General features: G+C 40.4%; 1 protein-coding gene across 3 annotated transcripts; it reads right to left on the bottom strand.

Moving 5' to 3' along the window:
• Positions 1-98: 98 nt before the first annotated feature.
• On the bottom strand, positions 99-12,175 carry ezh1 (enhancer of zeste 1 polycomb repressive complex 2 subunit). Of its 3 annotated transcripts, none has more exons than XM_023957151.1 (20): positions 11,820-12,162; positions 10,844-11,033; positions 10,611-10,736; positions 10,404-10,526; positions 9,283-9,400; positions 8,958-9,188; positions 8,504-8,606; positions 8,104-8,267; positions 7,892-7,983; positions 7,642-7,804; positions 5,841-6,025; positions 3,991-4,082; positions 3,819-3,847; positions 3,623-3,748; positions 2,523-2,701; positions 2,344-2,439; positions 1,553-1,634; positions 1,379-1,459; positions 1,175-1,302; positions 99-1,075 (listed from the first exon to the last, which is right to left on the bottom strand). In XM_023957151.1, exons 2-19 carry the CDS (start codon positions 11,015-11,017, stop codon positions 1,214-1,216), a joined length of 2,253 nt encoding a protein of 750 aa, XP_023812919.1. In that variant the 5' UTR covers positions 11,018-11,033; positions 11,820-12,162; the 3' UTR covers positions 99-1,075; positions 1,175-1,213.
• Positions 12,176-12,959: the final 784 nt, after the last annotated feature.

Here is a 12,959-nt window from a genome sequence, read left to right as displayed (position 1 = left end):
TTAAGAAGTTTGAAGAAATCTAAATGAATGACATTTTACAGTCCCATATTGGGGGGGGGGGGGGGGGGGGGATTTATGGCCAAAACAATCCATTTTTGTTAAAGTCAAAAAATGATGCAACACATTACACATTTTATAGTGCTTTTTGTGGGAGGAATGATTTGGCACTTTTGTGCATTTCAAAGGAAGACATTTACATTGGATCTTTTTTTTTTTTTTTGCCAAACAGGGTTGAGCATGTAAACATATTAGTTATTTCACTAATGCACATCGTTTTAAGTACCTATAATTGGACAACAACCAAAAAAAAAAAGGGGTTGAGATCTATTCAGTCATCTACACATTACATTCAGTCAGTCGGTTTCTTGCCAGGTTGCCTTTATGTTTAGTCTTTTTAACTTTTGCAGCACAACGAAACAGACACAAAATAGCTTATTTTTAAACCACAACGATGTGGTGGTGAAGCAAACTGCTGAAATGCTTAGCAGAATAACACATCATGCGGTCAAACAGTCGAAGCGTAACCTCACCGAATACAATATTGACTGCACAGAAACAGCATCTGACTGCAGCTAGCAGCAGCTAAGAGTTTAATGAAAGGTTTGTAAAAAGGCAGCTCATGCATTTTACGGATATTCGGCTGTAGAGCTTGCATACTGTGCTGAGATGTGTAACAAAAACCAGTTGATTAGTACAGTAACAAATTTATAGTGAGCAATATTTGGTTTAATGGATAATGTAGCATCTTCTCTTTAAAAGAATGGAAAATTCTTAAGTGCAGTAAGCAGGACTAATTCATAATATTTCCAGTTAAATACTTTTGAGTATGTATGATGGGAATCTTGCAGGTTCGGGCAGATAAAGATGATGGAGACGGTGTGGTATTTGCTGAGCAGAAGCACCTGCAAACAGCAATTTTCTTTTTTGAAAAATTGCGGAGAAAAGAGCAGAGACCGTTGTGATTAAAAGCCCGAGTTGGGAGGCTGAAATCACAAACAGGGGTTATGGAGGCCGCTAAGTCATGTCTACCTCCCTCTCTATTCCAACATACTTGAGGGCATCAGCTTGGCTGTATCTGTAGGAAGAAAAACCATGAACATACGTTAGTACACATAATTTGAAAAGCCAGTTATTAAGTAGCAATGCTTTGCAGCATGGCTTCTTTTAATTTTACTTTTATTAAGATGGAGAGTCACGAAAAGGCCCCGTGACTCTACCTGTAGTCAAAGAAGAGTTCCTCTCCTTGCAAGATAGCTCGTTTTGCAAAGATCCCAATGCGGTGATCTCCATTCACCATCACCACTGCAATAATGAAGGGCATGTTAACCAGCAGAGGCTTTCTCAACACTATTTTTGACAGCAAAAAAAAAAGTCATACCTTTAGCATAGCAGTTGGGATTAACTGAGTGATTTGCAAAGCGAATTTTGTTCCCCTTTCGTGTGGCATCCACTACAAAGTCTAAGAGATACAGAGTGAATTAAAGATTTTTTCCCCCACAGTCTATTGGTTTGTATGACTAATGACAGTGAGGCAAAAGAAGTGCAAACTTGCCATTGTTTAAATTGAAAAGGAAGCTGGACATGTACTTGTCATAGATCCTTCCACGCCGATCCGCTTCATCCTGAGAGATCAGCTGATTGCAGACAAGTATGAAAACGTTAACCCTTTCGAAAGCTTCAGAATATGTCACGACATTTTTATTTGAATACAACTTTTCAAACTATTAAAGACCCACTCCAATGAAAATCCTGTTTTTATAGGGCCTAAATCATACAAAATTAACTGCTTTGAGCTTTTAAGAGTATTATAATGTTCATTATAATTAAAAAATGTTGTGTGCCAAAGTATCATATACATGGATATAGTTTACTCTGAAAGGCTTATGAAAAGCTCGATATAAACTCTTTAACATTTTATTGTGGTATTTTTCTGATGATGGAGGACATATATTAAGAAAATTAAGCTGAGAAATGCATTTCGGAGTTTTTCTTCATTCAAATTGTTGTGAACCAGGAACAAATGAAAAAGAAAAAAAGCAGTTTGAAAAAGAGTGTAATTGTGACATTGAAAATACGCTGGGCGGGCCACAAGCTCCTTGCTCTGAGGTCTCAGGAACGGGAACGGGTCCTGCCCACAATTCAGAGAGGCATTTCCAATTTCTAATAAGCTCCTGTCCCTCTGCAGATACTATATCCTCAAAAATGACAGTTTTTTTGTTGTAATTTTGACTGAAAACAGCATTATTATAATTAAAAGATCGCTGGGAATGTGTTTAATTTTCTCAAAAGATGATCGGAGCGGGACTTTTAAGAATAAAATTGGAATCGACTGCATGGGCTTACCTCTCCGCAGTATTCTGAGATAAACTCATTCTTTTGGACAGGCTCTTTGATGAATGTGCCCCACCCGGCAACGTCCGATGGAGCTAGCAGAAGATGCTAAAAGAGAAGTTTAATGAGGATTACAGCCAATTTCAACTCCCCTCCACTGTTCATAGAAAGAGTTAAAACCTCCAGTGTACCTTTTTTAGGCCTCTTTGAATGCTGCAGTTCTTGCAAGTCACCACTTTGCTGTCCCAGTGGTCTGCAGCACCACAAGTCATGCACAGATCTGGGTCGCATTCCCTCACAGCCAAGTAGCAGGGACACTGCTTGGTGTTACACTGGGTCTTACATCTGCAGCCTGGGAAGCGGTTCTGGCCTGGAAAACATTAAAACGATGAGGACTTTGACAGGAAAATTGCAAACAGAAACTTTTATGCAGCATTGTAAAAAATTGTGAGATGATTTGTCTGTCCAGAGCACAATAAAAAGATATGTTTGACTCAAAATCCAGTTGCAGCAAAAGCATTCGTCTTTATTCATTCTTAAAGGTTCACTGCTGAAAAGCATCTGCTGAAAGATACAACGAAATATTTTTGTTTGGAATGTAACATTACTCTCTTTGGGATGGAGAATGAAAAGAGCAGACAAAAACAACCAGAATGCCTTTCCAGAAGCCCCTCCTTGGGGAAATTTTCCACAAGTGGTCCAGACAGTTTTTTCTGTCATTCCACAGCGCCTTTTATATTCTTTTCCCTTTTTTCTGCGGCTTTTGTGTGTCTGCATCATCAAGCTTTATTGAACTGGAGCCATTTGAGTCATGCTCATTATGCTGTATATCAGCCTGAGCGCCCGTCACATCCCTTTGATTTCCCTCCAAGTCTTTGGAGTTGGAGCACACACATGTTGGACGGGGGGCTGCTTCCTGTTTGGCACTGGCCCTCCTCTGCTACGGGAAAAGGCGGTGCAACAAGGAGGGGGGGAGGTAAGTGGACCACAACAAGTCTAGCAATGAGGCCAAACCAAAGGAAAAATGTTTACTTCTCTATGTTGAATGCCCAAAAAGAACATCTTCCTTCATGTGGCCATTTGAGCAAAAGTTCAGTAAGAGAAAATCTCACTGTAAACATGTCAGCTTTAATATATTAAACAGACAACCCCTATTCCTCCCCACCAGAAGCAAAATCAGTATAAAAACTGCTTTCCAGTGGAAAATGTCGCAATTTCATTGAAAAAAATAGCAGCTTGATGCGATTTTGATGAAAAAAAGAAAAAGCCATTTCTGACTGATGACACTTACATTCATTCTCACACTGGCAGAATTTCTCACAAAAGTTTTGGGTCATCACACAAGGACAGGAGTTGTCACATGGGTGGTCGGGGTGGTCACATGGCTGATAGTTGTACACTTGATTGGATGAGTTATCTGAAACAGAAAAGTCTTCAGATTTAGCCACATGTAGCACAAGTCATGCTATATTCTAAACGAAACATACCTTTCTTTAGCTGGATCTTTGCCCATAACCTACAATATCAAGCATTTAATTGTGTTACTCTGGAGTGAAAGGCTGCCAACTGCTAAATAAACATGCGACATTTAGTGTTATTTAGCAATGAAAGCTTTTATTTTGAAGTTAAATCTACAAAAGGTCAGGAACATCATCTAACCTGTGTTTCCTTTTTTTCTTTTGGGGCAAAATGCCACCATCTTCAAAAGGAACACGATGGATAAGAACCTCTTTTACCGCAAACTCATATACCTGCAAAAACAAGAAAAACAAGTCATCTTGCATGAGTCCTTGTACACACACTCACACAGGAGTCGGCCAACACAAATGCCTACATTTAAAGTCACTGTATGTTGTGCAATATTGTGCAAGCAGAAAAAGAACAAGTGCATGACCCGGAACATCCTGCCCCCGCTTCATCTTTAAAAAAAAAATTCCAGAGCACACAAACACATCTGTACAAACACACAAACTACAAACCTTCCCTGCCAAGTCTCACATTTGGCCCTAAGATACAGACATTCGTAATGCTGCAGCTGGCTCTTTGCATACAAGCAGACTCTATGCGCAGACTGTCTGCCCGTGAGCCAAGAGAGGCCACTAGGGTACGATTCTGGAGAATGGTTGGTTCAAGATAACTGGACTCGATCGGAACTAAAAAGTATAGTTTTTTTCTTTCATATTTCCATTACAAATAATGTGAAATTCTTTAAAAAATCATTTAAAGATTTTAATGTTGCTCTGAATCTGCCTCCTTGCACACAACCAAATTGGCACTACTGTGGCATTTCTAAAAACTTGCATCATGGGAAGGGCAGAGAAACGTCACATCTGGTAAACATCTCTGTTTATAGTGCCACATGCCATTTTCTCTTTAGTCAGCGCCATTATTCACGCCATAAAAACCGCAGGCTCAAGTTGCATGCGTTCTTGCGCTCGCACTGACGCAGATGCCACAGGAATCAGCTCTAAAGTCTGTTTTGTGATTTGTTTCAAAACAGCGATGCATCATGTTGAGAAAATTCATAGATTTACACTAAACAAGATATCTTGCAGCTAGCAAAACCCAGATGTGTGTGTGTGTGTGTGTGTGTGTGGGGGGGGGGGGATTATTGCAAACAATTTTCTTCAAAACATCATTACTCACAAATATGATTGTTTTTACTTTGTGTCAACATTTACTTGATCACCTGTTACTTTTGATATTTACATTGATTTTAGTTCCATGAGTTTTCAAAACAATCTGCTTTTCCTTCATTTTATCCTTTTTAAGGACCGAAATAGGTTTTGAAAAAGGAAAAACTCCAGTCAGGGGCTTCATGCAGCAAATATAGTGCACAACTAAAAGGAAAAACATTAAACGAAGATTAAAGACCCAATCTGATCACCTTTTCAGCTATTTTAGAAGCGTTCTTGTGATTTTTTATCAATAATTAAAACGTTTTTTCTTTTTTAGCCCCCCTCCCCCCAAAAAAATATTTTCTAGGATATAGTTTCTGCAGAGCAGCAGTAGTTCATTAAAAATTTGCCTCTAAGTTGGTGCGGAGCAACCTCGCCCCCCTTCCCCTCCCCGATGGTGAGAGCTCTCTGTTTACACGCTCTCCTGCTAGCTTAGCTTGCAATAATGGCAAGTGACATTGGAGCTATCCAGCTGTACAGTTTGAGCCAGATTCCAGCTCGGATGAGGAAATAAAAAGGTACATGGATCTATGTGTCTACGAGTGGATGCATCAGAATGGAACGAAGCAGGGAGCCTGTTGTCCCCCCCCCCCCCAGTGCATTTTCTGCATAACAAAATCAATAATTTTTAAACTGCATTTTTCTTTCTGCTCTTGATTCACAATTTAAATAAAGAAATACTCAAAAAATGCAGTTTTGAGCTTAATTTTCTTCAAAATGCCACAAGAACATGTCAAAAATCCAGATTTTGATCGGAGTGGGTCTTTAAATCGACCTCTGGAGAAGAAATGCCACAGATGTTGACCACAGTATGTTGTGTAGTAAGTTCACCTGCTTGCAGGTTTTGGTACCAATAAGGCGAGCGATGGAGCAAAAGTTGTTGAAGTATGTGCCGTGCAGCACGCGGAACAGAGATTCCTCGGCTCCGCTCCATGGAACCACGCAGCAAGCCTGCTGGTCTGCACAGTCATCCCCTGGACGCTGCTTGGTGGGAGTCTGGCTGCGGGAATTCCCTTCTGTCTCACACAGACACAGAGGTTTGATGACCAAGTGCTGACTGAACTGACGACTTTCTGTTGTGTTTTCCAGGTGAACACTTGCTGAGTTTTAATACACAGTTATATTAAACACCACACACACCTATTTCTAGGTGTTTTGACCTAAAGCTTGGGGATATTCACTAGTGTGAGCGTTTACGGAGTCACTGGCTGAACAAACACAAGCTACTTCCAAGCTGAAGGTGAGTATTTGTGAAGCAATGAAAGAAATTTAAGAGCTGCACTGAGAATATATGGGAGACAAAAGAGCCATCAGATTAGATTATTTAAGTCAAAATGTTAGATGCTTTTTAAAGAAATTTAAAAAATAAACACATATTTTTTATTGCAGAGATTAAATTATAGTAAAATTTTACTTGGCAAAAGATGGTTGCAGGTAAATAATCAGGGCAGCAGGCTAAATATTCCTTGGGAGCAGTGATGTTAAGTTAAATTGTAAATTTGCTTCATGACTTAGACCTGGAATCTGCAAGCTTTCACACTAAAAGACCCCTTTGGTTCAGCTTTTCGTGTACCAAAACCCAGAAAAATACACTTTATTTATGTTTTTGTGTCTATCTGGTCACTTTATTTATAACATGAGGCTTTTAAATGTTACAATAATTGTAATATAACAGTCTTTTTTTCTAAATAAAATAATTTTAGTTTTTTTTTTTTACTTTTGCATATTAATGCAATTAATTCAATTCAATTCAATTTCAATTCAATTTTATTTGTATAGCCCAAAATCACAACAACAGTCGTCTCGATGGGCTTCGAAGTAAAACATGAAATCAAAAGGATCACGAATACAAAGAGTTCAATAGAAAAATACTAAAATGAACTAACAAACTGACTAAGCTATACTGGCATCCCTGCCCTTAGACCCCCCTTCGCGGTAAGGAAAAACTCCCAAAAAAAACGGATTCCGGAAAAAACGAAGAAACCTCAGGGGTGCCCACATGAAGGAGGGATCCTCCCCCAGGACGGACAGGCGATTTACCAGAAATCTTAGAGAAGAATTAACTTATCTAAATCTACAACTACATATATAAAAGTCCAGCAGACGAGCTTCATCCAGCCGTGGTTATCGGGACAGTCAAAGGCGCGAGTCGAGCCGGAGACAGGAACCACAGCCAGGTGTAGGAGCAGGAGCAGAGACGAGGTACTCGGTCAGGTACAGAGCAGAGACGAGCCAGAGATGAGCCAGAGGCTCATCTCTGGCTCGTCCTCAAAGTAATTATTTGAGGACGTTCTCAAAGTAATTATTTACTTTGAGAACTTTGCCTCTGAACAGCAACTAGACACTGTTTTTTAGACACTGCTTGACATGTTAAAAGTTAATACTCAATTAACTAAAACCAAATTAACCCATTATTTATTTGGTACTTTAGCATTTTTCCTTTTCACTAAAAGAGCCATAATGTAGGGATAAAGGAGTTGCATGTGGCTCCTGAGCCTCACGTGTCAGACCTCTGACCTAGAGATACATTATAATGGTAATTTCATCAATTTTTGTAAAAAAAAGAAAAAGAAAAAAGAGGATATTTTATGCTTTCTTAAGAAGAAGGGATGTTTTTTAAGTCTAGTTTTACCTGAAGAGGAAGTGCTTTCATGGTCACTGTCGCCCTCTTTGCTCTCCTCCGCAGATGCAGACGGTCCAGGACAACTTGAACTGGTAGCACGTTGCTGCCTCCGCCGCCGCCGAGACCTCTGTGATCTTCGCATATTCTGATCCACAAACTCTTTAGCCCCTTTCTGCATCAAAAAGAAGGAACCTTGTAAGCCACGAAACAAGGAACATTACTTAAACACAGAATGCATGAACTGACTATGCAGACACACCTGCAACAGGAAGCACTCCTCCCCACAGGGCTCTGTCTCCATGCGGATCTCCTTACTTTTCCTCTTGTAAACGTTAGGCGTAGCACGAAAAGCTTCACCAAGAGAGGCAGGACAATTATAAACTGGAAAACTATTACATCAAAAAAAATTGTGGCTACTCCAATCATAACATGTTTATCAGAAAAACTAGAAAAGACAAGAAAAGTCATTACGGTGGAGGAAACAGTCGTATTTGAAACACCGTCTGCAGAAGAGAGTGTGGAAGGAGTGTAAGGACTGCTCTCTCTGAACAGACTTTGCAAAAGGTCCATCTAAGTTAGGGGTGCACAGGGGGGGCAGTTTCACTTGACTGGAGGGCTCCAATAGGTCCTTGTACCTGTGGAGAGTGCACAGGAAAACTTTAGCGGTCCTACTAATTCTTCAGTGTCACTTTTAAGGTTTGTAAGCTCTTTCATATGCTGATGCAACTATTATTTTGAGCTGGAGAGCCTGAGACTGAGCCATTATTCTTCCTTTCCCTCCTGCCAGCTCATGTCTCCATGGTGAAGACTCAGCAAAAGACTGACCGGCCTCGTGCACGAACATCCCTGAAACTGAAAACACTTTTCTTACTTTTCCTTCAGCTCCTCTGTTGTGCCTTTGTAGGGGAACATCGAGGCGATGGCTGTAAATATTTTATCGCTGGGGATCCTCTTGCTGCCAGACAAATCTCTCACTTTTGGAGACACAGAGCGAAGACTGTTAAGCAAATCAACTGAACTCGAACTAACATCAGACTTTTACACAGTGTAGGATTTTCTATCTCTAAATCCCTAATCCCTGTACTTGAGAACTAGCAGCTGTTTGTATCCAAGTTCCCATACGTCCTGAAACAACAGGTCATTCAGTCCTGTAATAAAAGCCAACTAGACTCTGTCAAACACAGCATCCACATGTGAAAACAAGGGCACCTTTAAATCAACAATGCCAGCTCAGGAGCCGCTGTGGCAGGGTGACCTTGTGGTGGTTGTCGTGTCCTAAAATGAACAGTGTGAGGCTTGTTCATACCGTACAACGCAGAACTCACCCTCAGTCATGCTTCTTCTTTTCCTTCTGATGAACGCTCCAGACTTCGTCTCCTCTGAGCCTTCCACTAAGCTCCTTCTCATCATCCTCTCGTCATCTTTCTTCTCTGTAACGTCCACGGCTGTTGCTGCTGCTGCGGCTCCTTCCTCCTCCTCGTCTTCTTCATGGTCAGAATACTGGCTGAGGGCGTCCACCAGCTCTTTAAAGACCTCGTCACTGATAAAACCACCCTCTAGGACACAATCAGCATGTCATGACCTAAAAACTGACAACAACCTCTTTCGCGTTTTAAGATTTTACGAAAACAGCAGTTTCGGAACACAAACCTCTGTCACCATGGACACCATCATAGTTATCAATGAGCTCCTCCAGGAAAGCCTCGTCCTGTTCCAGTACCTCATCGCCCATGTAAGGGATGTTATGGAGGAACGTCTCATCCTCTACCTTCAGAAACACAAAAAAGGACGCAAGGCTCAGAGCTGTGTGTGAGTGTGTGCCAATGCCTCTTGTACAGGTTTCTCTCAAAAAAGAAATTTTATCTCAAGGGATTTCCTGGTAAAATAAAGTTTCAATCAAATCTGGATCAGCTAAAAGTTAATGAAAAATTGGATTGTAAATCCTCTCTCTCTCTCTCTCTATATATATATATATATATAAAACTTAAAGGAGATATTGAAAATAAAAAAAGTAAATTTATACTTTTAATATAAAAGAAAAGCACCTACACTATGAACCTAAAACTGTTACCAAATGATAAATGTTTGTTTATAATAGATGCTGTTTTGTGTTTTCAACTTTTGTTTTTTCGCTTCTCTCTGTCTTTGCTTTCAGTCCTCAATTCTTTTTATTAAGCCTTATTTGACATGGGGGTGGGGCTTTGAGCCCATTGGCTACCGGAGCATGATTGACATGTGGTGATAGAGATTCTGGTAACATAATTTCCACTACGAAACAGCGTCTGTTGATGGCGCGGCCGGTGTCATCTCTCCTCTAATGAAGCAGCTGTTACAAACAAATATTATTTTTCAGTTGCTTTTAGTTATATATTTCTTTTCATTCAAGTTTGAAACTTAAATTTTCAATATTGTATTGAGACTGCTCAGTTCTTCCCATTCTTTACATGTCAGTTGTCATGTTATTTTGTCCCAAAGATGACAATGATAGTGAAAAATGTCTTCATAATGTATAATTGCATGTGAAACAGCATCAAAAAATATTTGCCACTGTGTTAGAGGCCCTGTAAAAAATGATTTTCATGGGGCACAAAATCCCTAGCGGTGGCCCTCAGAAAAATGCCACATGAACGTGTTAAAAGCACCCAAAAGACAATTTTTGTTGGAGTGGGTGTTTAAGCTGATCCTTATTTGACCCCAATCAGAGAGTCATTGTTATCAAGGTAAGTTAAAATGACTGAAACTGCTCCCCAGTTATTGCACCACTCACATACCATGAAATTGTGCTGCAGGGGAGACCAGGAGTACATGAATGGGATCCCTGCCACTGTTGACAGTGGCCTCATGGCGATGGCTTGAGCTTTGAATCCTGGGAAACCAAACTCCACCGAACACATCTGAAAGAAAACCCAGAAAAACAGTCATTTTGGAGAACCTAGAGCAATATTCCTCATATATGGGCAGTTTCTAAACATCATCACCTTCTTATTAGCCAGTGCTACATTAGACACAGACAGCGGGATGGACTGAATCTTAAGCGTGGACCACTCTGAGTTAAGGACAGTAGTCTGCTGCTCAATCTTCTCCCGGTTGGATGAGAACAGGGTCTATAAAAACAGTAGAAATCCAAACACAGGTTTGAGTGAATGAGAAACAGGGACAAAGTACTTTATTAGTATTCAAATGGAAGATGCTGACACAACTCTAAATCTACCTTGACCTCGTCTGCTTTTTTAAGGCGTTTTAATTGGCGCAGGCGCATATACTCTGACTTGACCCTCCGCCTCCACTCCAGCAGGCTGCGGGACGGGGCAAAAGTGCAGGGCGGAGGCCTTGGCTGAGATGGGGCAACACTGGTACCAGGGGCAGGATGTGCTGTTTCCTCCATGACTGCAGGACAAACTCTGGCAAAACAAATGAGTCAAAGGTCAACTCACAATTCTGCCATAAAGAATGTGTTAAAGCAAACTGTTACCAGCTTCTTATAAAAAATATTTTTATGTATTTTTCCATTTTAGCTCATTTTTATAAATATTCCTCCATCTTCAAAGCCTGAAGGCGGTTTTAAAAAAAACAGAACACTTGCACTTTCCCATAAGCCACTGCTGCAGGTTTTTGCAAAACAGCGCCCCCCTCTGTTCGCAAAACAAAATTGCCATCTACTGGTAAAAAGCCCTTTTGAAGGGTGCTTTAAAATCTCAAGGTTACCCCATGATTATAGCCATACTTGGGGTAAAATAATAATAGTGAAACACGCGGAAAAAAGCCAACAGTCCAGGCATGCGTGCAAGCACGAAGTCCGTGGTTTTTTAGCCCACATTTCTAAAGAGTGGGCGTGCCTCGGCGGAGCAGAAAAGTGCGTAGCGCTGTTTTTTAGTGTTTCATAACCGCCTGCAAACATTTTCCCCAAAGATACAAGCTGAACACAGTGACAGATGAATAGCATATGAAAATGGAGCTCAGAAATTGTCGCCGTGGGTCTGATTTTCACGCGTAAACACGTTTCCACCACAGATACGCAGCGGGGCTTCGTCCTGAGGGTGCAGCCACAGCACCGTGGCGCACTACCGTGTCCATTTAAACCCAGAACACTTTTAAGACTTGCGCACTGACTCCTCTACAATGAAGGTTTTCCTGCACACGCGCGTGTGTGCGTCCAGATCCCCACGTCCAGTGTCGCAGTCACACACCTTTAAAATCCACGTCCGATTTTGGTGCAACGCGATCAAATCCCGGCGTTGGGAAGAAAAAAAAAAAGAAGGAAAAAAAATCGTTTGTGCTATGGATTAGACGAAAATATCGAGTCCAGAAGGCGAGAGGATCTCCGTGAAAGCAGCACGTTATCCAAACGCATGGTGCTGGAGGTTGTTGTTGGAGCGTACAAATAGCTGCGCACTTTGGTTGAACCAACCCGAGCACGAGGGTGACGTCTTTACTGCGACCAGAGCGCTTCCAAGCGGAGCTGGGATTTATGTCTATTCTGCGCCCTAGGAATAAAAAGTAGCGTGGAGCAGCAACGGCACAGCCATTACGCACACGCACAGGAACTGATGCAACTGCTTGAAGTACCATCTGAATGAATGACCCCTCTTCTTTGACCAAGGTGAAAAATAGAAAAACTAAAATGGAAATACAGCATCTATTTCAGTATCTACAATTAAGCAATTAAAAAAGGTCAAAGTGTAATTTATAGGGCTGTGTGGCTATAATAGAAATAACAATCGATCAAAAAACAAAAAAAAAAAAATGCAAAAACTGTTTTAACCAAATATAAATAGTCTTTCTTTCATTTCAGAATACAAATATCTGTAAGTGAGAGTTTCAGGTAAGACTTAATTGGTAACCAGCCTCCAGTTTTCTAACATTCCTTTGGACCTGTCTAAATATTTAGCTGCTGTTTTACATTTCTCCGGCAGGGGGAGCCCAATCTTATTATATTTAATGACCTGTTTATTTTTCTTTTTCTAAAATTGTCTCAAATACCTTATATACTCTACGAGTAAAATGGCGTGGTATAGTTTAATTAAATCACATTTCCAACAGTCAAAAATAATAACAGGTCTAACGTTTTGTTGCAGTGCTTGGATCTATTTCATTTGTAAATGTTTATGATTTGATTTTCAACAAAAGACTCCTGTCATAGCATGTAAAGGTTTTAATGTTTGAAGCCAAACTAATGCACATCGTTTATTCAACCTTACATACATTAAAAATCAGAATTTCAACCAAAAACACATCATCATATCTTGTTCCAGGATTTTATCACTTCTGTGGAGGTTTTTATAAATTATAAATAATCTCTGTGCATTTATTTTATTTTCTTCATTTTG

Source organism: Oryzias latipes, chromosome 8, assembly GCF_002234675.1.
Source record: "Oryzias latipes chromosome 8, ASM223467v1".
Taxonomy (NCBI): domain Eukaryota; kingdom Metazoa; phylum Chordata; class Actinopteri; order Beloniformes; family Adrianichthyidae; genus Oryzias; species Oryzias latipes.
The sequence above is the reverse complement of the archived record's forward strand: the minus strand, read 5'-3'. Positions and strand labels throughout refer to the sequence as shown.

Coding starts and splice junctions, on each gene's coding strand:
- ezh1 (XM_023957150.1), bottom strand. CDS start 11,017: ATGGAGGAAACAGCACATCCTGCCCCTGGTACCAGTGTTGCCCCATCT. Junction 1,635..2,343: donor TCTCAGAATACTGCGGAGAG/GTAAGCCCATGC, acceptor GTCTGCAATCAG/CTGATCTCTCAGGATGAAGC. Junction 1,303..1,378: donor TCCCAACTGCTATGCTAAAG/GTATGACTTTTT, acceptor TCATTATTGCAG/TGGTGATGGTGAATGGAGAT.